This window comes from Cricetulus griseus, chromosome 4, assembly GCF_003668045.3.
Source record: "Cricetulus griseus strain 17A/GY chromosome 4, alternate assembly CriGri-PICRH-1.0, whole genome shotgun sequence".
NCBI classification, from domain to species: Eukaryota; Metazoa; Chordata; class Mammalia; order Rodentia; family Cricetidae; genus Cricetulus; species Cricetulus griseus.
Genome location: NC_048597.1, coordinates 102366372 through 102390618, shown reverse-complemented (window position 1 = coordinate 102390618; position 24247 = coordinate 102366372). Strand labels below are relative to the sequence as shown.

Here is a 24247-nt window from a genome sequence, read left to right as displayed (position 1 = left end):
TCTTAAAGTTTTTTTAAAATAATTCCTTTAACTTTATTTTATGTGCATTGGTATGAAGGTATCATATTCCTTAGAACTGGAGCTACAGACAGCTGTGAGCTGTCATGTGAGTGCTGGGATTTGAATCCAGGTCCTCTGGAAGAGCAGCCAGTGCTCTCAACCATTGAGCCATCTCTCCAGCTCCTCTGAGAAGGTTTTGAACCAGAGAAGCTATAGGAACATTAGCAGTGGGGACTTATGGGTAGGATAGTAAATTGGATATTGATAATATTTATTTATTAAGTATTAGCTGTGCACCTTGTACTCTTACATTTCTCACTTTGTCCTTTCAACAACCCGAAGAGACAGGGACTTCCTTTATGGAAAGGAAGGAAGAGAGGGAGGAAGGCAGGCAGGCAGAAACTAGGAACTTACCTAAGATCATATAGTGGCAAACAGAGAGCAAGTGTCTGTATTACACTATACTTGTAATGTAATGTCTCTCTCTCTCTCTCTCTCTCTCTCTCTCTCTCTCACACACACACACACACACACACACACACACACACACACACACTATTTCTGCCACCTGTGAACCTTTTCACCACCATCTCTTTTTTCCACCTCGTGGTCTCCCCTCCTTTTGTGGGGAGCTAGTTATGCTTTGTAGCCTCAGCTTCACTACCTTATTGTCTGTATCTCACACTATGGTCCTTCTACTCCTGTTATACCAAAAATGTTCACTGCTAACTTCCCTGTTGTCCTTAATTTTATTTGTGTGTTTTACGGTGCTAGAGATGGAATCCAGGGCCTTTCATATGCTAGACAAGCATTCTTTGACCTACTTCTGAGCTGTGCCCTAACCTTCCAACATTGTTTTTGTTTTGGGATTTTTTTGGGGGGGTTGTTGTTGTTTTACTTTTATGGTGTTGCCGATGGAATCCAGAATTGCATACATGGTAGGCAAAGCATTGCATTTGTGAGCCACATCCCCAACTCCTAAAAGCCATTGTTTAAATTCAAGATTTTGTTGTTGTTTGGGAGAAGATCTTACTATTTCCAAGAACTCTTTTTTTTTTAAATATTTAACTTTATTTATTTGCATTGGTGTGAAAGTGTCAGATCCCCAGGCTGGAGAGATGGCTCAGGGGTTAAGAGCACTGACTGTTCTTTCAGAGGTCCTGAGTTCAATTCCCAGCAACCACATGGTGACTCACAACCACCTTGAATGAGATCTGGTACCCTCTGCTGGCCTGCAGGCAGAAGACTGTATACATAATACATAAATAAAATCTTAAAGAAAGGAAGGAAGGAAGGAAGGAAGGAAGGAAGGAAGGAAGGAAGGGAGGGAGGAAGGAAGGAAGGAAGGAAGGAAGGAAGGAAGGAAGGAAGGAAGGAAGGAAGGAAGGAAGGAAGGGAGAAAGAAAGAGTCAGATCCCCTGGAACTAGAGCTACAGACAGTTGTGTGCCACCTTGTAGTTTCTGGGAAATTGAACCTAGGTTCTCTGGAAGAGCATCCAGTGCTCTTAAGCACCAAGCCATCCCTCTTGCCCTGCCCAGAACTCTTGAGCTAAGATGATCCCTCAACCTTTTAAGCCATGCCTTTTTATTTTGTTTCGTTTATTTTTTTGAAGTCATGATCTTACTGTATAGTCCTGGCTGGACTGGAAGTCATTCTGTAGAGCAGGCTGGCCTTAAACTCATAGAGGTCTATCTGCTTCATTCAGTCCCCAAGTGCTAGGATTAAAAGTGTGTGCCAGAATAGCACACACCTTTAATCCCAGCACTCAGGAAGCAGAGGCAGTTGGATCTCTGTGAATTTGAGACCAGCCTGGTCTACAAAAGCTAGTTCCAGGACAGCCTCCAAAGCCACAGAGAAACCCTGTCTTGGGGGGGGGGTGTGTGCCTTCATGCCTGGGGACTCTGTCCTATGTTTAGAGACCAAGAGTAATTTAACTTTAATGGGCTACTCTCAAGTATTTAGGGAACTTTACAGTTAACTATTATGCTTAGAATGCATTCTAAAATTGAATATTACAACTCTTTAAAGCCAAGAGTATCATCAACTCAAGATTTATAACTTACAATTTATCTAAATTTTTATAATCATCTAACTAGAACAGCATCTTGAGGCAATTCTGTAGCTGTGTAAATAAATGGAATAATTACATGTAATTGCTAATATATCAGTTTGAAGAATACAATCTGATAATTTAGTTTTCTTTAAATAGTTTTTACTGATTGCTTTTTTTCTTATAAAAGTAAAACTAGTCTGAATGTGGTGGAGCTAGAAGGATCAGAGGTTCAAGGTCACCCTTGGTTACAGCTACATAATGAGCTTGAAGCTATCATGGGCTCCATGAGATCCTATCTCAAAAAACCTCAAAATCCCAAATTATATTCATTCTGCACAGAATTGTTTAGGGGAAAGAATATAGAGATTAGAAATATAGCTCAGGTGGTAGAGTGTTTGCCTAGCATGCACTAAGGTTTAATCCCCAGCAGCACATAAAACTGGGCCTGTGGCAAACACCTGTAACACAGCACTTGGGATAGGATGGTGTGGTGGAAGGGAATTGAGGTCATCTTGGGCTACAGATGCTGCTGCTATAGAGGGGTAGCCATGCCTCTCTGCAGCTCTCTCCTAAAAGCCTGGATTACAGACATGTGCCACCATCCCTGTGGATTTTTCATCACTTAAATCCTGGCAGCAGGGAGTGGTCATTCATTTATTTGGCCTAATGTGTTGGTTTGTCATAAGCTAGGAGCCAGTTTGGTGCTAATATGTCAGCTTGCAAGTTTTTAGCCCATGTAGGTGGAGAAATCTAAACCTCTAGTCAGCCTGAGTTCAAGCACCCAAGGCAGCCAAGCTATATCTTGATTGATTTGAATTTCAGATTCACAGATCAAAACAAACAAACAAAAAAAACCAACCTGTCATCAGCTAGTCACTGTGACACAGGCCTTTAATCTCAGCACTGGAAAGGCAGAGGCAGGTAGATCTTTGTGAGTTTGAGACCAGACTGGTCTACAGAGTGAGTTTAGCTCCTAGACCAGCCAGAACTACATAGTAATATCCTGGGGGTTTTTGTTTGTTTCATTTTGTTTTAAAGAAGGCTCCATCTTCAACTGTAGCAAGTTCATCTTGTTGAGAAGCAGTCACAACGGCTGCCCTTTTCCTACTTCAGGACATATGATTGTTATATTCATTTATTTTGTGGGGTGTGGGGTGTGGTGTGGTGTGTGTGTGTGTGTGTGTGTGTGTGTGTGTGTGTGTGTGTGTGTGTGTGTACACATGCATGGAAGTCAGAGGGCAATTTGTGGGATTCGGTTTTTCCCCACTAGTGTGGGTCCCAGGGATTGGATTTGGATGTCAGGCTTGTCAGCAAGTGCTGTTACCCACGGAGCTGTCTCCCTGGTTCATTTTAACACATAAAGCCACAATTCCTCTCTTAGTCTTTACACTGTTGCAGTTACTCGGAGACACGTGGAGTCCACACAACAGGACAGCACATACAACACTACTCTTCCGCAGTAATGCTCCTTTTCAAGAATGCTACTGTGTGGAGCCAATGTCATTTTCAGGCTCATTTTGACCCTTATTCTTTAGCCCCTAACCCTTTGGAAGTTCCCAAATTGAGATCAGCTTGGGTCTACGATGGAGCCCTCAGTTCCAGCTCCTCACCCTCATGTTCCCAGTGGTTTCTTGTACCCTGTGGATGTCACTCCACCTGTGCTGTCCAGACTCACTTCCCCAGGAGACCCACTGTCCGTCTCGTATTTCTAGTCATGATGATTCCAATTCCTTGGCAATTCAGTTCAGCTCTGGGTTTTAAGAGATATTTGCTCCTCCTTAGCAGGCATTTGCATGTATTAGCATCCCCATGCATTTGCAACAGATTTTTAGATTATCTCCTTCAAAATAGGAGGCTAAACTTTGATACTCCTAAAGGATCCTGAGTTCATGCTGACTGTATCCTTTATGGCACTATAGTCTAGGCCAGGGCCAGCCTTTCTGAGTGTTCTCTGAACATGGTGTGGAGGTGTCAGTTGGTACCTCTTTCAGGATATTCTTGTAAGATGTAATTATTGTCCAGGGCCCCAGTCATGTACCCTAAAAGGAGTCACAAAGACCCACCCTGATAATGGACTACTCATACATTCCTGAAGTATTCTCCTTTGCTTCCAACCCTTTAGACAGTGTTCCTTTTTGTTTGTTTGCTTGTTTTTAAAAAAATCTCCTTCCCCTGCTTACCTCCCCCTAACCATTCTTGCTAATCCCTCATTCTCAGTTTATATCAGTTTCTCTAGGAAGTCAGCCCCACTGTTCCCAAGCCTGGGTTAGCTCTGAGCATGCTCTGTGCTCCTGTCCGGGTTGTAGTGGTCCACTGGAGCTCTTACAACCTGTGCACGGGTATTACTAGGGGAATGCTGTTTTGTTCACTGTTGTATCCCCAGCTCCTAAGCAAGAGCCTGGCACACAGAGGAGGACATGGTAGCTATTATTCTTATCAGCACCTCCATCTGTCATAATCCTCAAATGTCCAATTGTTGCATAAATAACTCGTAAGTATGCCAAGAAGCTTAGAGTTAAGTTACAAGACCGACAAGGACATGCATTGTTTCAGAGCCACATTTTATGCGTTTGTTTTTCATTTAATCATTTGCCCTTTTCAAACTAGGAACTAACCCAAGAGTGTGACGAAAAGAAAGCCCAGTATGATAGCTGTGCAGCAGGCCTTGAAAGCAATCGGTCCAAATTAGAACAGGTAAGAAGGGAGTTTTTACTTCAACAGTTTAGCAAAAGCTATCCATGTGTGCACATTCTCACTCCCTCAGTGCCTCGAGTCCTTTTAGCTGTCTTCCTCAATGCTGTGTCCCTAGCTCTTACCAGAGTGCTAGTCACAGTAGAACTTAGTGAATGAGTAAGTGCATCTGCAGGTTAGAGGGTGCTAGGAGTCATCTGGGGACCAGTGGTACCTATGCTATTACTGTAGACGAACTTGTGATGGGAGATGATTCTGATGGTCACTCTTCTGTTGTGCATCTTCTCTTTTAGTCTTCCAATAAATTGTTGCCCACTTAACATTATGTATTGTAGGAAGTGCGAGGGCTCCGTGAAGAATGCCTCCAGGAAGAAAGTAGATACCATTATACAAACTGTGTGATTAAGGTAAGGCAAAGAATGTGCATCAGAAGCCTCTCCCTGAAAAGAAATTACAATTGTCAGTTTTTTTTTTTTTTTCAAGATGGGGTCTGTATGTAGTCTTGGCTGTCCTGAAGCTCACTATGCGGACCAGTCTGGCCTCGAATTCAAAGAGAACTGCCTGCCTCTGCTTCCTAAAGGCTGTGATCAAAGGCGTGCATTACCACACCTGACTAAAAATTATTTCATTGGTTGATAGATTGATTTTGTATGTGTGTGTCCATGAACACCATGTGTCCTGGTGCATCTGTGGAGGTCAGAGAATAACTTTCAGGACTCGGTTCTCTCCTTTGACTGTGTCGATCCCGGGCATGGAACTCAGGTTGTTAGACTTTGCAGCAGGTGCCTTTACCCGTGAGCCATTTTGTAGGCCCCTTCAGAGATCCCCCAACAGAAAAGACTTTCTGAAGCCTGCCTTTGCCTTTAGAACCTGGAAGTTCAGCTTCGTCGAGCGACTGATGAGATGAAGGCCTATGTCTCCTCCGATCAGCAAGAGAAAAGGAAAGCAATCAGGCAAGTCATCTGATTTTGATGCTGATTTACTCCTTGTTTTCACCTGTACAAGGTTTATACATTAAAATAGAAAGATACAGGGCATTTCTGTTATCACATGCTAAGCCACCATTGAAGACTGAACCTTAGGCTGTCCTAGCCCTCCTAATGGGGTAGGAATACATATAATTGTACTTCTTGCTTGCTTTCTTTCATGTAGTAAACATATGTGTTTATATAAAATATAAAATTTACACTTTAGCCACCTCTAAACATGGAATTAGTGGCACTGATTACGTTTGTAATGCTGAGCCATCGCCTCTCACATTCCGTTAATCGTTAACCCCAGTCCCACCTCCAAGAATGTGTGCACTTGTATGTTTGTTCTCCATACGCATTAACGTTTTAATGTTGATTCTTTAAGCACATGTGGCTGGGACTCTGGTCATCTGCCTGCTAATTGTGCAGTGTGACGACTGGCTTTTAGCTAGAAATCATGTGACTGCAGTATTGCCAGCCTTTAAAATGAGAACAGTGTGTAAATACTGTTTAGTCCTTAAATGGCGACTTTTTGTAGTCTCAACTTGTGGCAAACTGTAATGAATCAACCCTTGCCTTAAAATACATTTATAGCTAAATTGCAAGTTATAATAAAATGCCATAATGGAAGATAAGCCTTCTTCACCCATCATCACAGTTCAGATGTTTTCTTTTTACTGTCCAGTAAGAACACAAAAGGGTAAGGATCACATCTGAGGCTTTAGTTGAGATTTGCAATGCATTGGTGTTACAAGAAGGAGCCTAGGAGGAAGTAGTCTGTAGCAGAGTCTATGTAGTGCACCGGAAGGCAAGTCAGACTAGAGTTCCCTATGAAGAGAGTGACTTTAATACATGCTCTCACATATTAAACTATAAAAGTCCTATTTAGGTTCTTTCAAAGAATGTAAACTTTGCACTTATAGTCTATATTGTCAGTGGTAAGAGATGAGAATAGATAATTTGTTCTTGAAAATTAGACATTTTAGAAATTTAATTCACTACTTTAAGGTAATCAGTATAAAAAAGGAAGAAGGAAAAAATTGCTTCTGAACTGTTAAACATCCAATCATTTTCTGACAGGATGTACTTCCTCACTGAAAAAACAGTGTGGGGCCAGCAGGATGGCTTAGTGGGGGTTCAATCCCAAGAAACCCACAAAAGGGAAGAAGAGAATCTAGTCTCTCTAGTTCTCTGACCTCCATGCATGTGTGCCACACAGGTGTTGGAATGTACATACACATACAAAACAAATAAGTGTAAATTAGTTTTTATTTAAAACAAAGTCCATATAGCCGGGGAGGAGGCTCCCTGAGTAAAGTGCTCACTGTACAAGCATGAGACCCCGAATGTGAATTTCCAGTGCCCACATAAAGAACAGATGTGGTGGCGAGTGCCTATAATCCCAGCACTGAGGTCAGAAGCAAGCATTTCCAATGGGGCTCAACTGGCCAGCCGGTCTATCCAGAACAGAACACAAGCCCTCGGTTCTGTGAGAGACTGCTTTAGGCATGAGAAAGATTGCTGAAGTCAACCTTTGACTTCTACTCCACCCACACGGAGGAGTGCACCTGCATACATACATATTACAAACACTGGTTACAAACTTTCTATTCCCTAGTTGTTTTGTAGAAAAGTATTGTGCCATGACTGTTATAGAATATTATTTTAAGGTGTGTTGCTTTTGTTTATGCTCTGGAACATTTGTTTAATGATGCAACGATGTGTTTGACTAAATAAAGTTCACCTGTGGTCAGGAGCTTGGGTTGCAACTAACTGACTGGACGTTGTAGGGAGGAGCCAGGTGGAGAAGGGTTTATAAGGAAGGGCGAGAGAAAAAAAAAAAAAAAACCCACGATGACTTCTTGGGAGACACAAAGAGGTGAGCTTTGAATCTTGAGTTCTTTAGCTGGACAGAGATTTTAAATAAGTTTCCTTAGTAGCTTTAAAAGAGTTGGTGCCTGAGGGAACAGAATTCCCTCAGGCTTTGGCTCTTGCAGCCTCAACACTGCTGCTAGCAGCGCAGTTGAAATTGCTGAATAGGATAGTTGTAGCTTAAAAGGCAGCAACAATTAAAAAAGAAACACAACACATGACTATAGCAGTACATTCAAATATTATTTTTTAAAAAGGGGGGGCAGCAAAATGACTCAGGCCACAGGTGCATGCCAACCAAGTCTGACAACTTAAATAAGACACCTGGGGCCTGCCCACACTGTGGAAGATGAGGACATACTCCTGAAAATTGTCCTCTGATGCAAGTATGCATATTCAAGTGCATACACATACACAAACTCAAAAATTGTAATTAAAAAATAATTGTGAGCCGGGGTTGTGGCGCATGCCTTTAGTCTCAGCACTCAGGAGGCAGAGGCAGGTGGATCTCTGTGAGTTCGAGACCAGCCTGTCTACAAGAGCTAATTCCAGGACAGCCTCCAAAGCCACAGAGAAACCCTGTCTAGAAAAACAAACAAAAAAATTGTGAAGAATAATGTGAAAAATGGTGTTGGTTACATCTAAACTCATGGATACATGTGTAAAAATATTATCATAGTGACAAAAATTTGTCATTCCATTTTCAATATTCTGGCTCTTTTTAATTAACCCAAAGGTTTAAGAAATAGCCTGTTTGTTTTTCTTTTAACCCCACCCCCAACTGCCATCTCTCCAAGGTATCAGGTACAAACCTAGAGCCTTGTGCATGCCAGGTTGGAGGTAGCATGCTACTATAATAAGCCTGTTGGTTTCCTGAGAAGTTTTTATGTAAATGAGAATGTTAAAACAATTTGGACAAGTCTCAGACCTAAGATACTAGTGAATTAGTGAATTTCTTAAAGCCATCTGAGCTATGACCATACTTTTTTGTTCGAGACAGAGTCTCTCTGTGTAGCCCCTGGCTGTCTGGCACTCGCTCTGTAGACCAGGCTGGTCTCAAACTCAAGAGATCCACCTGCCTCAGCCTCCTGAGTGCTGGGATTAAAGGCCTGTGCCACCACCTGGCTGTGTTTCATGAGTTTTTAAGGGCAAAGGACGGCTTATGGGATTGTTGACTATCTCCACTCTTGTTCCTGTGTGCAAGATGCCGCCTGTGCTTCTCCACAAGGGTCATGAGTGCTTTCTCTGCAGTTCCCCTGTCTCTCGTTGCTCTACTGATCTGCTGGGCTTTCTCTTTTGTGGTTTATGACATCTTAGATTCTCCATCTTATCTTGCTTTATTCTTCTAATAGTACAATCTTAGTTTGCCCAGAGACACAAAAACAATGTTTGCATTTAAATATAAGATCTAGCCAGGCTTGGTAGTGCACGTCTTTAATCCCAGCACTCTGGAGGCAGAGGCAGGAGGATCTCTGTAAATTCAAAACCAGATCTATTATACAGAAAAACCCTGTCTCAAAACACCCCTCTCCCCAGGTAAACAAGCAAACAATTATAAGATCTAAAGTCTCTTCCAATATTCCTTATTTAGTTAGAGTTTCTATTGCTGGATAAAACACCATTGCCCAAAATCATTTTGGGGAGGAAAGGGTTTAGATCAGCTTATAAATATCAGCAGTCAGGACAGGAACTCGAGTAGGACAGGAACTTGGAGTCAGGATCTGAAGCAGAACCATGAGCAGTGCTGCTCACTAGCTTGGTCTTCGTGGCTTGTACAACCTGCTTCTTTTACCCAAGACCATCAGCCCTGGAGTGGCATCACCCACAGTGACCAGGGCGCTTTTGCATTGATTACTGATTAATAAAATGCATTACAGGCTAACCTCTAGCCTGGTCTTATGGAGGCATTTTCACAAATGAGAGTCCCTTTCCCTGCATGACTCTAGCTAGTGTCAGGTTGGCATAAACCAGTCTGGACACTTGCCATCTGTTCCTTAGTCTTTGACCTTAACATGTCACCTGCTTTAAATCTTGCTTTTTTTTTTCTTACACAGCATGAAAATATAACTGTGCTTTGATTTTTAAATGCATTTAAATAGTTTACTTTAAAATGAGTTTTTTAGCTTATAAAATATTTGTAAAACCAAGAGTAATCATTATGGGGTAGCATGCACAGATACTGAGTGCTTTAAGATGAACATGGTGACACATACCTGTACTCTCAGCACTTCGAAGGCTGAGGTTAGAGGATTATGGGTTTAGGACTGGTCTGAAAAAAATGGGACCTTGTTAGAAGTGTGTGTATGTATGTGGTGACACCTTTAATCTCAGTACTTGGAAGGCAAAGGCAGGCAGATCTCTGTGGGCCCCAGGCCAGCCTGATCTACAGAGCAAATTCCAGAATAGGCCTCCAAAGCTACACAGAGAAACCCTATCTTAAGAAACAACAAAAATGAAAGAAAGGGAAGAAGGAAGAAAGGAAAAGGAGAAAGAAATTGTATGTGGTGGCAGCCCCCCCCCCCAAAAAAAAATACCAGCACTTGAGAGGTGAAGATAGGAAGGTCAGGAATTCAAGGCTAGCCTTGTTTATACACTAAGTTTGAGGTCAGACTGGCCTACATGAGATCCTTAAAAAATAAAAAACAAATGCTAATACATTTGCATGTATATGTGTTGGCGAATGCATGAGAAATGTACACATATGTATATGTGCATATACACATAAATATATATATAAATATTATCTTTTTTAAAGATTTTATTTACTTATTATGTATGCAACATTCTGCTTCCATGTATATCTGCACACAAGAAGAGGGCACCAGATCTCATAATGGATGGTTGTGAGCCACCATGTGGTTGCTGGGAATTGAACTCAGGACCTCTGGAAGAGCAGCCACTGCTCTTAACCTCTGAGCCATTTCTCCAGCCCTGCTTAAAGTTTCTTAAGTCGTGGGAATTCTGTATCATGAGTTCCTGGAAGTCGAGTTGCAGAATCAGACAATGTTCAGTGTTTGTTTATTGTGTGCCCCTTCTCTCTGCAGACTCTAGAAGGCAATGTGTAATTTAAGCAAATTGGTTGTCATTGTTTTAAGGGTAGATTAGCCAAAAATAGTACTTAACATCTTAATTTTCTTAACTTAATTTCCCATATAATGCTTTGCCCCCCCTTTAAATTATTGTTTATAGAAGAAATGACTAAACATGAGGAAAAACAAAGTATCTGATGAGGTTCATTCTGATTCTGCCCTAAACTGTAAATATATATATAGATATGCTAATTTATAATTCAGTTGTGTCTTTATGTCAATTCAAGTTATGGTTAAATCATTGTGTTTACTCCCTAGGGAGCAGTATACCAAAAATATTACTGAACAAGAAAACCTTGGTAAGGTAAGAATTATTTTTTAATGTTTCTAATTCAGACTATTACATAGCTCTAACATTGTCATTCTTTAAGAAGGCTACAGTTTCAGGGGTTGTTAATTCCTTTCTTAAGAATTTAAAGGGACCAGTGAGATAAGCTCAGAGTATTAAAGTATGGTTAGCCTGGTGACCTGAGTTCTTCCTTGGGATTCATGCACTAGGAGATAACAGACTCCTGTTAGAGGTCCTCTGACTTCCAAACACATCTCGAGTGTGTGAGTGAGAGAGAGAGAGAGAGAGAGAGAGAGAGAGAGAGAGAGAGAGAGAGAGTGTGTGTGTGTGTGTGTGTGTGTGTGTGTGTGTTCACTAGCCAGGTGGTAGAGGCACACATCTTTAATCCCAGCACTCAGGAAACAGAGACAGGTGGATCTCTGTGAGTTCAAGGCCAGAATAAGTTCCAGGACAGCCAGGGCTACACAGAGAAACCCTGTCTTGAAAAACCTTTAAAAAAAGAAAGGAGGCAGGGAAGGAGGAGAAAATAAATTAATGTATTTGAATTAGTTCATATTAATATTCATTTGTAAAATACATTAACAATAGATTGTTTAGATTTTTAGAAGTTATTACAATTGTCAGTAGACTTTCATCTAAAGATGCCATGTTTAGAAAAGTCCTGGAGAGCTGGAGAGATGGCTCAGTGACTAAGAGCACTGACTGCTCTTCCAGAGAACCCCATTCAATTCCCAAATTGGAAAGCTCACAACTGTCTGTACCTCCAGTTCCAGGGGTTCCAAAGTCATCATCTGGTCTCTGTGGGCACCAGGCATGCATGTGGTACAGACATACATGCAAACAACCCCCCCATGTGTGTTTCTCTGTGTGTGTCTCTCTCTCTTGCACGAATGCATGTGTGCACGAGCACACACACACACACTCACACAGTCTTTTAATTACGAAAAGTATCTGGATGAATGTTAATGTATATGGAAATGTTGATGAATCCTTAAATCTCCTTAACGAGCCTAATTTCTAAATCATTTATGGGTTATTCTTGGGCTGGGTGAAGCTGGGGATAATATACGTGCTGATAATGTACAAGAGCCTGGTTTCAATCTACAGGACCAAGAAGAAATTCTTGCTCCTTCCAGTGTAATGTTTTACTGAAGCAAGATCTTGGGGAAAGCTGTAGGAGCAATGGGATGTAAAGTATTTTTCAGCAGAATGAGGCAGGCTAACCCATAACCCACAATTGTCACATTCTCACTGTAGAGAGGATCTAAATTGTCAAGGCAGCCCAGAGTAAAGCTAGTGTTTCCAAGTGTGCATTGTACACACACTTGCAGAGGCCAGAGACCCATGAGTGCCCTCTTCTATTGCTCTGTACCTGTTCCCTTGGGACAGGGGCTCACACTGAACTCAAATTCGAGCTTCTCCCTCACCAAGCCCCAGGGGTCCTCCTGTCTGTGTCCCCTCCCAGTGTAGGTGATGGGGTTACAGGTGTAGGTGATGGGGATCCAGAACAGCCTCATGCTTGAGCAGCAGACACTCTTACCACCGGTACCTGGCTCTTTAAATAATTTTTATAGATTGTTAGCATTTTTGGCAAAGAAATTATTTCAGTAATATAAGAAAAGTTGTATTTTAGGTTTACCATATCTGAAAAAGTTGTTCTCAGAACTCTTAAAATTCTTAGTATACTTTAAAGGTCTTTCCAGATACTTTTAACTTGGTAACATAAACATGTCTGTAGTGAGATACTTACTCACAACATAAATTTTCACATGCTATCCTGTGCTCTCTGTATTACATAAAAAGTGGGTGGTTACTTCACAATTACATCTGAAAATTCCCCTGTGTGTTCTCTCACTGTTTTCTGATACTTGCTTTCAGTATCCATAACTGGGTGGGCAGTATTTAATCAGTGGTTTAAATCTCGCCTTCATCCGGTTTCATCCTCTTATTTGGGCAAGCATCAGCCACCAGCATTCTCATTTGTCCTGCACGGTGGATGAGCTGTGTCCTAAAAGAGGAAAGATGAGTGTGTTCCTGTGTGGTAGTGCTGTTGGCTCCCTTGCCTCTCCCCCTCCTGGTGATTTTCTCAACCATGTCTGTTGGCGTTTCTGTTGCCCTCTTTCCGTATATGTACATTGCCAGTTTCCCCCTTCTTTCTCAATGTCTCTTCATCCTGGCTACTATTTTCAGTCAGCCTTCCTTGGTTTACAGAACCAAAGCATATATGTGTATATATTTTAAAGATTTATTTATTTATGATGTATACAGTGTTCTGCCTGCATGTATGCCTGCAGTCCAGAAGAGGGCACCAGATCTCATTACAGATGGTTGTGAACCACCATGTGGTTGCTGGGAATTGAACTCAGGACCTCTGGAACAGCAGGCAGTGCTCTTAACCTCTGAGCCATCTCTCCAGCCCCCAAAGTATATTTTTGCAGTTAGTTGCAAACATTTTTTACTTCTCTTTATAATTATAGTCAATAAAACAGATTTAGCAGGTGGAACTACCTACAGAAAATAATTCTGGGGGCTACAGAGATGGCTCAGTGGTTAAGAGCACTGTCTGCTCTTCCACAGGACCTAGGTTCAGTTCCCAGCACCCACATAACAGCTCACACGCATCTGTAACTCTAATTTCAAGGGATCCAATGCCCTCTTCTGGCCTCTATGGGAACCATACATGTACAATGTACAAGCAAAACACTCATACATATAAAGTACAAATAAATAAGTCTTTTTTGTTTGTTTGTTTTTTGAGACAGGGTTTCTCTTTGTAGCACTGGTAGTCTTGGAATTGTAAAACATGCTGGCCTCAAACTCACAGAGATCCACCTGCCTCTGGTCTTATTTATACAAAAAAAAAAATTTAATAAGGATTTTGGCTTATTAAATGGCAAACACCTTTTTTTTATCACTGAAGTCTCTGAAGAAGATATGCATGTGGTTTGATAATTTGAACTTTCGTAGAAAGGACATGATTTCAGGGTGGAATATAGCATCTAATGATGATAACATATACAACACAATATAGGTTTTCAAGTATTTCCATCTGTTATCACATAAAGAAAGAAGAGTATAAGGCTCATAATTTTATTGTTCCCTATTATTCACTACAGTTGGCAACTGAGAAAACTGAGGTCCCTGGAACCTTGCTTAAAACTGGTGACAAAGCCACAGCTGAACCCCCAGGTCCTTTGATTTGGCATTCTGTGCACTCAGACCAGACTGCTTCCGTGGTTCCTTTTGTTTCTTCCCTTCTCCTTCCCCTCCCTTCCTCCCCCTTCCCCTCCCTTCCTTTGTTTTTCTCATGATTTTTTTTGATTTTACAATTGATCTTAGCCAAAGGACTGAGAAGCAATATTTTTGTTTATGTGTGACTGTTGCCTACATGTATGTAAGTGTGCTACATGCATTCATCAGAGCCCCTGGACTGCAGTTCTAGATGGTTGTAAGCCACCATATAGGTTCTGGGAATCAAACATGAGTCTTCTGCTAGAGTAACAAGTGTTCTTAACTGCTGAGACATCTCTCCAACTCCCTTTACTGATCTTTTTTGACTACATGTACCATAAATTTAGTTAACTTTTAGATATTCTTAGTGTAAATGTTCAGTGGAGAACATAGTTGCTTCATTATCACTCATGAAATGCACAAAACATCCTTTGCCTCATGATGACAGAAGTAAACCTCTTTAACTAACTATTACTGTTTTTGTTTTCAATGATAGAAACTCCGGGAAAAGCAAAAGGCTGTACGAGAAAGTCATGGTCCAAATATGAAGCAAGCAAAGATGTGGCGAGATCTCGAGCAGCTGATGGAGTGTAAGAAGCAATGCTTTCTAAAGCAGCAAAGCCAGGCTTGCATCGGTCAGGTAATTCAGGAGGGCGGAGAGGACCGGCTGGTGCTCTGAGCCCCGTGTTGGTGGCGGCTGGGCTTTAGATGCCGCTGGCTGTGAGTGCATCACCAGCCCAAGGTGCTTCCTTCTCGGAAGGGATTGTGCATCCTTTCGCTTTCAGACTCGTCCCTCCTAAAGTTGTCTTGGAAAATGAAGTGAAGGCAGATCATGTTTAAAGGTCTTTTTTAACATGAAGAAGAGGCTTGCATTGTTTAGTTTAGCCGTCGAGTGGTTGTCCTGAGTTATGGGAAAGGGACTGAGCTTGCTATCTGTAATGTAAACATGTGTCCATTAAGAACCATGTAGTTTTTAAAGTTGTAATAACAGTGGATTAATGTTTTTCTCAATCTTTTTTCTGACTTTAGAGGACTCTTTTAGGAACTAGTATCTCTTGTTTTGAAGAAACCCTTGTCTGAAGTCAGCAGTCCCTACAGTTACTTCAGTTTCTTTCTCTTCTGTAAATGTAAACCAGTTTAATATTTTGAAAAGCATTTGTTCTCCTCATGTGACTTAAAAGAAAATAAAGCTTGGTACATGTCGTGACTATTGATCTTAAATAATATAGTTGTGTCCATTTTTTCTTTTAAAAGTGTTTATAATATCCACTTCTCATTTCACAGGGTTATTATCCATTTTCACCAAGCATCGAAAGGAGAGCTAATAATACAATCATATGATTGTCCTGAGGGCTGTTATTATAAATATAAAAACTGTCATAAAATGTAGATGTTACATGGGTTGGAAAATTAACAGGGGATTCCTAGCGAAATTCAGGAATCCAAAGTACTTCCAGCCTCTGCTTCATTTGGCTTAGATACTTAACGATTTCTTTGGTTTTCCTTAAAGAAAGATATTAAACTCGTATGTTCTCTTTTACTTCATTTTAGTTTCAATCTGTTTTTCAAAATTCTTGCCTTTAGATTTGAAAACTCAGGTAGTCCTTTGTAGGCTAGTTCTTTTTAACTGCCTTTAAAAAAAAAATGAAAATTCGTGTTGTGTAAAATATACAGACTTGCTTCTCTTTGTCCCAAGTTTGATCTGCTCTTAATATTGAAGGCTTATTAGTAATCAGAATTTCAGTGTGAGCCTCGGCTCTACAGGTGGCTCCACACTGGAATGCATTCACACACAAGTGTGCACATGCCCCTCTCTCTCTCTCTCTCTTTCTCTCTCTCTCTCTCTCTGAAGAGGAAGGAGGAAGAGGATGAGCACTCTGGTGTACATGGTTGAGTCGGATCCTTGGTGTGTTCACCCTCTCACCTGGGTAGGTGTCAGCTGCCAGCATTCTTACTCGTTCCTTTGACAGATCAGAGGCTAAAAGAGGCAAGGCTGTGTTTTAAGTGTGTGGAAAGAGACCCTTCTTAATTCAGTAATCATTTTTGGACACTGAGGTAAATTGTGTTTATGCCAGATCAGCTGTAGGCTTGGTGTGTTTTCAGTAGTATATAATGCTTCACTAGCCAGCTTGTGAATTCTGGAACAAATACTTGAAAGACTAGATGACTTTTACTGAAACCGAATTTTATTCCCCAGAGATAATCTCACAAGATTATTAGACCTGGAGGCTAGTCTATTTTAGCCCTACACTCACTCCTCTGGTTCTCTTAGTTTCGGGATTGTGAACGGCAGCCCACAGGCCTGCTCAGGGTTCTGATTGATCACCTGCCATCTTTCCTCTTCATGGAACAAGTGTGCAGATTACACACAAAGGCAGCTCTGAAATTGCTGTATTAATTGAAGCAGAACATCATTATTACTTCAAGAAAAGCAAATCGAAAAAAATCTAAAAGAACAAGTTATTTATAGCTTTTATGTAACATTGGACACTTAGTAATTCGGCTTAATGGGTTTCATGCAGACTTCCTTCTATTCGTCCATGATTTGATTGGAACATTAACAAGCTTTGACTAATCCTGACAGTTTTTGACAGCTGGCACTTAGTAAAGAAGAGCTTGCTCCATTTTTTCCTCTAAGGCTAATATTCTAACTGGCTAATTGATGAGAGTACTTAATCATTTTAGAAAATGTGTCTTTCACGTGATGACCCAAATAAAGGAGAAAAATGTAGCCTGTGAATCTGCCTCGGCAGTCAGATTTCCTTCTCTGGGGCTGGTGTGGCCAGCTGTTGTGAGGGCTGACCGTCAACTGCAGCTCCCTCTGGCATACTGTTGGTTCAGGAAATAACCCTGTGAAGGTTGCCCTTTATGAAGACTAGAGTAGGGTATACTTCCCATTACAATCAGCTGAACTCAAGGTCACATTTTCCAGAGCCCGGGAGTAGCTGGAGGACCTTAGAACACTTGGAAGTGACAAGAAATCAAACCAGAGGCTGGTAACCCTCTAGCTTTCCCTCTAGGCTGATGCTTCCTGCTGTGCTGCTTTAACTCAGCAGGCAGCACTTCTAAAAGAAGTCACTGAATCACATTTGCCTTTATTTGATGTTTGTCATTCTGCCGAATTCTTAGCATGCATGGCATTTATTCATCTTTGGGAAAATTTTAAGCTCTGTGCACTTTCCAAATGTGTTTAAGTTTTTAATGCTAAAATGATACCAAGCATTTTTTTTTTAAATAAGAGGCTATGTATGCACCCCAACTAAAAAATGTGTAAATTGGCAGGATTCTTTGGATTTGAATTTGAAAAGAAAAAATGCATCATGAGTTACACAGACAAAGCTGTCTTTTTACAGAGGCAAAGTTTATATTGAAAAATAACTGTGGAGGTGTGTGTCTCAGACAGCCCTCATCTTACATAGGTACTCGCCCAACACTGGTGCCTGATGAGTGTGAATAAAAGGTTTGTTTCTACAAAGACTTCTAGGCGCTTACATCATGCCTCTTGCTTGGCAGGCAGGAGTTTGCCTCCGGGAGCAGGTAATGGGCACCTGCTGATTAGCCTGCCCTGAGCTTGCTTGCCCACAGATTGGCCATGTTGTGGTGAGGCAGGTCTGGAACATATGGACCACACCGTCTTCCAGACAGTCTACAGCAGCCAGAAAAGGGATAGATCTGCGCCTTTGTCACAGGCGTAATTACCTCTCTACCTCCCTCCCTTTCCTCTAAATGAGGGCGGTCTAATTAGAGCTGTTTGCTATGGCAGCCAGGCATGAGGTGAGTGTTTTGTCTGGGGAGGGTAGAAAAGGATCATTAGAGGTGATCTGTGTGTTGTGATGTCTGACTCTTCGGTCTTAAAACAGTCTTAAAAAAAAAAAAAAAAAGAGACAGGTTCGTTGTGTAAGAATATGGTTTATTCTTACCCAAGGCTTACAAAAGAAATAAAAAAATAAAACCAAGAGTCCAAATAAGTAGTTTTTGAGAGGCCTGGACAAACACGTGCTTTATGCTCCCATGCTCCCCCTCTTGGCAAACTGGAAGTACTCTCTTGGTCACTGGTAATTTCACAATTTCCTTTCTAGAACCAGAGAGCCTTGCGTCACTGAGCTAGTGACTGTTATGGAGATTCACTATTAAGAACCCAGGGAGAAATGAGAGTTTTCTTTCCCAGTGAGGTCCTGAGTCTCCACTTCAGTTGAGGATATAAGGCTTGGTCCCTGTGAGGAGCTCCTAGGCTGCACTTGGTATAGGACATAGAAAACAGCAGAGTTCAGGCTCTGGCACTTCCAAGGAGCCTGAGAATGACTCATGTCGTCCTCTGTTAGGACCTCTGAGGGAGTCCTGCCAGCCAGTGCAGAGTCCGTTTACTCTGCCCTTGCAGCGGATTGCTTCCTAACTCTCTGTAGAGTAGCCGCAGTGCTGCACACTCCTCACCAGGGAACCTGCCCCTTCCTTAAAGAGCTCAGGCACTTTACTGTGTCAGAAAGTGGACTTCGTTAAAACATGAATTAAACAGATTAGCAGATTTTATATCTTAAAGCCCTGCAATCATGATGATAAAGAAGAAAGTACTTGAACCATTAATGAGTGCCCGGTATATGCCAGGCAGAGTCTAGAAGCTTCTTTGTGGGAACCAAAGTGATTCTCAGTGAAGTAGGACAGTTATCCCTGCTTATAGACGGCCAGTGTCCAAATCCTGTGCTCTAAACTGCTGCCTCAGTGTGTGACCCATTGTATACACAGGGTATTTATTTGTAAACAAGCTGGTGTCTTTCTCTGAACTGTCGTGGTCATCATGAGCTAAGATGGGCAAGGCGACTTAGCGGGCAAAGGCGTGTGCCACCAAGTCTGGCAATCTGAGTTGACTCTTGAAATCCATATGGAAATGAAAATTGTCCTCTGACCACACACATCTACACAATAAACAGAATTTTCAAAACTCATAGACTCAAATATTATATAGAAAGTAATATTATACATGCAGTTATTTTGAAGTGGGTTGAGGAATGATTTAAGGAGAGGTGAGACATATCTAGTTTTGTAAGGACAGGTTAGGACAAGTCACAGAGAAAAATGGAAGATAAAAAAACATGTGAGGGCTCAGTGCTTCAGAGCACTGGCTGCTCTTGCAGAGGACCTGGGTAGGGTTCCCAGCACCCACACGGTGGCTCCCAACTCCCTGGAACTCCAGCTCGATGAGAACTGATTTCCTCTTTCTCATCTCCTGGGTGCTCGCTGGCCTGGTGAAGCTGCAGAGACAGGAGAAGCGTGAAGTCTTAATCAGCATGAGCAGCATAACCAACAACAGAAGTGGTTTTAGTACTTGCTTAGCCAATAAGAACTATCCTCGGGTTTTCTCAAAGTTTCAGTATTTCTAGATACCAAAGTTTATTGCCAAGAGCAGAATTCTATTGGACTTCTAGACACGTGTTTTATGACTTAGATAATTTCCTTTATGCTGTGTGCAGGGTGCTGCAATCCTTTAGGGGTTTAAGATCTCTTAGGGGACCAATTCAGAATTGAAAAGGAAGTGAGCCCTTTGGGCTGAGTGATCTAGGCCAGCACAATGAAGAGCAAGCCCACTCTGCCTTGTTTCTGCCTCTCCTGGAAGTATGTACAGAATCTGGCTTGGAGTAGAGCAGGGGCTCCATGGGGGGCCTGAAACCTCCAGAAGAGAATGCCCTGGGGCACAAGCCAGTGCCCCTTGGGGATGAGGGAGGGGCAGCTTGTGAATGCTCTAAGCTGCTAGGGCCATGAGCAGTTGTCAGCATCTAATGATCTTGGTTCTCCACACTGTCCAGCTTCCTTGTGGACTGTTGATGAAATGAGAGGTCCCCTATGGAGAGAAGAACACATGATCATCTGTGGGCTTAACTGGGGGTGGGAAGGAGCACTAGACAGTCAGCCAGTTAATTTATTATATTGAATATTTTCACACCCAGACAAGGATCCAGCTTTTAAGGGAGGTATCATCTATACTTATGTGTATGTATATATAATATGTATATATATATATATATGCGTGTGTGTGTGTGTGTGTGTGTGTGTGTGTGTGTGTGTGTGTAAACAGTTTTGGATTTGTGAGAAAAAAAGATTTGATAGTTCTAAAGAATTTAGCTGAGAAACAGAATGTCTTAAAGGGATATTTTAGTTGGGAAAGATTTTTATAAGTTTATATGATTTCCTGTTTTTTTTTTTTTTTTTTTAAATCTAAGCTGGTGTTTCACAGTGCTTTGTTTCTTTCCCTTGAGAGTCAGGAACGTTTTCATTGGAACAGTCACCGAGTTGCCAGGGAGAGCCTCAGCCATCAAGAAGACCACTTGCCAGGAACTTGGCCATGTCAAACAAATGTTAAGCTTTTATTCTGACACTTCTTGCAGAATTTGATTGAAACTATATATGTCCAGATAACACTCAGCAAAGTGCCCTTCTTACATTTGTTTCAAGATATATTTGGAAACAAGAGAGATGACCTTGGGCCCAGCTGCTTTTCCAATTTAGGACTTCTCCCTGGGTCTGCTGAACGATAGTCCCCAACACTGCAAAGTCACTGAATGGAAAAACATTTTAGGTACTGTGTGCCACAATTCCCGAGATGGGGGACATCCCCCCCCCCAGCAACATGTTCTGTCTTTAAAGGAGGGTTATATTTAGCCACAAACTCTATATTAGCTTCCTAACATCTACTGCAAAATACAGACGGGAGCACATTTGCTTTTCATCAGAGCGACTTTTTGTAATCTAAATTGAGCTGTCCTTGGTTTTTTAAAAAATATTTTAGCTTCTAAGAAATAAAAAAAAAAAAAACAGCCAGCCTTAACCCTTTGCCTTTGCTTTCTGGCATTCAAATTTTGGTTTGAAGCCAGAGTTCATTGCAGCTTGATATAAAGGTCTCAAAGATTTTGAAAGCACTAACGTCCCCTTCGAAGGTTAGTGCCACCTGTCACAGATGACAGTAGAAGTCCTACTGGTCCAGCCTCCAGCTTGAATGCCAAAGTTAGCTTCCAGCTGTATCTGCAGTTAGCCCGTGGAGGTGCATGGTTTATGCTGTCATTATGGTGACACCCTTTCAGGTGCTGTTTTGCATATTTTGAAGGCAATTCCATTTTTAGTTTGTTGTCATGGCTTTTAAATTTTCTTTTAGATTTATTTATGTGTTTTGCCTGCATGTATGTCTGTGTACCACATTTGTGCCTGGTGCCTAAAATGGTCAGATGAGATTGTTGGATCTCCTGGTACTGGGGATTTGTAAACCTCTGTGTGGGTTCTGGGAACTGAACCCAGGTCCACTAGAAGATCAGTAAATGCTCTTAGCCATGGAGCCATCTCTCCAGCCCCCCATCATGGTTTTAGTGCGTGATGTAGATAGCTTCCTATCTACATGATGAGGTATATTTACTTTTAAGCAAATAAGAATTACAGTTTGATTATTGTTTTATCCTACTTAGCATATCACCAGGGGTAGTGTCATCTTTTATTTTCATATGGTTTCCTAATGTGTTACAGGCAACCAGAGCATTTACAGGGGTGGTTATGTTGGGAGCAACTGTCTCCAGCACACACAGTGAATTAATTTCCACTAAGATGCTGTGCACACCCTTACCACACGTGGAAATAAAGACGCCATATTATAATACTTTAAGGATAGCTTAGGCTCAAGAATTCCTTGTTGTTTGCTTTGGAATCAAGCTTTGCGTCAATTGTTAGCCACAAGGTAAATGATCTCGACCGGATATAAAGTCAACACAAAACTCATACCTAAGATACTTTTAAAGATGATGCTTCCCGTCTGATGACGGGCTCATCCAAAATGTTTAATTATTACAGATGGTTACACCAACATTACTTTGTAATTTCCTAACTCAAAAGCCGAAAAAATGTCTTTAATCCTTTACTCCTTTATAAAAATGGGCTCTGCATGGTGGCTACCCTGTTTATATTTCCATTATTGTATTGATGTTGAACCAGGGCAGTTGCTGAAGTTTCTACACTGACCCGATTAAGCAAATAAGAGCTGGTGGTGCCTGCGCTGATTGATTTGTACAGGGCAAGCAGTGAAGTTTGCTTTTCCTGATTCGAGAGAATCCTCCAGTTGCATAACTTTTGAACTGTGATTTTCGTGATATGGAAAAGAAAATAAAGAGATGCTCTCCAAAATGTTCCCAAGATCTGGAGTGCTTAAAGGAAAATTTTCCTAAGGAGAATGCCCTCAGAGGAAGGGCAAAATTTTATTTTAAGAAAATGAATTTGCCAAATGTTTTCAGAAAACATGGTTTTCAAAAAAAAAAAAAAAAAAAAAATGTATTTTCTCACTGAACCCAGGGCCTCACACCTGCTTATGCAAAGTGCTCTACAGTTTGAGCCACATTTCCAGTCCTTCTCGTCCTCTTTCTAAAAAAAACATGCACAGGGCTGAGAATATAGCTCACAGGCGGGTGCTGTTTCTGCATGGGCAAGGTCCTGGGTTCAGTCCCCAGCAATGGAATAAACAAAACCACAGAACTTTAAGCCTTAGACTTGGAACAGCCCTGGGTGGTTTGTGCTTATGATGTTTGTTTGTGTCAAGAACCCTTTTCTCCAGCTCTCCTTCTGTTTTCAGATTCTCTTGGTCAGGTAGGTGTTCTCAGTATCCTTCAAGTACTTGTTGCCTGAGAACAAGCACCTCTCTGTCACCCTTCTCCTGATGGGAGATTTCCAGAAACCAGGGCTTAGTGTGTATCTCTAAATTCTTAATATGTGGCTTCCAGAGACCAAACCCACCCTATAGTCTGCAGATTGATGGAGAATCTGATTTACCGAAACATTCAAAGCCTTACCTAATCAGTGGTTTCTAAAGCTTTCTTTTAGATTTGTTTTATGTGTATGGGTGTTTTGCTTGCATGTGTGTGCATCGTGTGCATGGTGTGTGTGTGTGTGTGTGTGTGTGTGTGTGTGTGTGTGTGTGTGTGTGTGTGTGTGTTGCCTTCAGAGGTAAGAAGAAGGTGTCAAATGGTTGTCAGCCACTACTGGATGCTGGGAACCAGAGCCAGGGCTTCTGGAAGACTGGCACTGCTCTTAACCACTGAGCTGTTTCTACAGCCCAAAAGTTTCTTTTCTCATCCTGCCTGTATATCTTATCTCAATCTTTTGATAAAAAGTCCATATTTGTTTATTTAAGGAGGCAGACGTAGCTTCTTCATCTAAAAATCTGATTTTTTCTTGCCCTTTCCATCTTTTTTCTTTAATTGTATGGGGGTACAGATGTGGTCACATGTCTGTTGGGTGCACCCACTCCTGTGTGCTCCTGTTGAGGCCAGGAGTCAACCTTGGATGTCTCGTCGGGTACCATCTACCTTATTTATTGAGATAGAGGTTTCTTGATGAGACCTTCAACTCCCTACTTTGAGGCTAGGCTGGTCGGCCAGCAAGCCCCAAGGATCTGCCTCCAACTCCCCCGGTACTGACATTACAAGTGTGCATCACAGTGCCCTGCTATTTACATGAATGCTACAGGCCAGACTCGGTCATCATGCTTGTGGGGCGATCTGGCCAGGACATCTTTTGTTCTTAGTGGTGGTGATTTTATTCTTGTAGTTTTCCTCCCTGTTCATGTGTATCAGATGATTCTTATTCAGACTTCCCCAGTCTTCTCCCATGTATACAGCTTGTTACAGTTACATCTCTCATTCATGTTTTCTATTTTTAAAACCACAGAAGCCATATATGGTGGTCTACACCTGTCAAGTCCGGTGCTGGGGAGACTGAGACAGAAGGGCTAGCGGTTTGAGGCCAGCATGGGCTATGTGGCAAGATCATGTCTCAAAGACAATAAACCAACACCCAAAATGAACAAACTCACTGAGGATGCCTATGCTGCTCTGGGTGTGCTGAAGACCACAACGTGTGCACAATAACACCAATTTCAAGGGTGAGTCCTGTGAGGTGAATAAAACTTTAAAATGCATGTTCTGTGTAACAAAGTCCAGATAGGAGGGCCATAGGCCAACTATGGTGGCGCATGCCTTTTATTCCTCTATTCTGGAGGCAGAGACAGAAGGATCTCTGTGAGTTCGA

At 41.7% G+C, this 24247-nt stretch overlaps 1 protein-coding gene across 2 annotated transcripts in view; it reads left to right on the top strand.

Moving 5' to 3' along the window:
- Ift81 (intraflagellar transport 81) overlaps positions 1–24027 on the top strand; it is a 72637-nt gene extending 48610 nt beyond the window's left edge. For both annotated transcript variants that reach the window (XM_027414040.2, XM_027414041.2), the window contains exons 15-20: positions 4662–4748; positions 5081–5152; positions 5613–5698; positions 10936–10981; positions 14694–14837; positions 23888–24027. In XM_027414040.2, coding sequence (XP_027269841.2) covers positions 4662–4748; positions 5081–5152; positions 5613–5698; positions 10936–10981; positions 14694–14837; positions 23888–23938 — 486 coding nt within the window. In that variant the 3' untranslated portion in view covers positions 23939–24027. The remainder of the gene's footprint in view (positions 1–4661; positions 4749–5080; positions 5153–5612; positions 5699–10935; positions 10982–14693; positions 14838–23887) is intronic.
- The last annotated feature ends 220 nt before the right edge of the window (positions 24028–24247 follow it).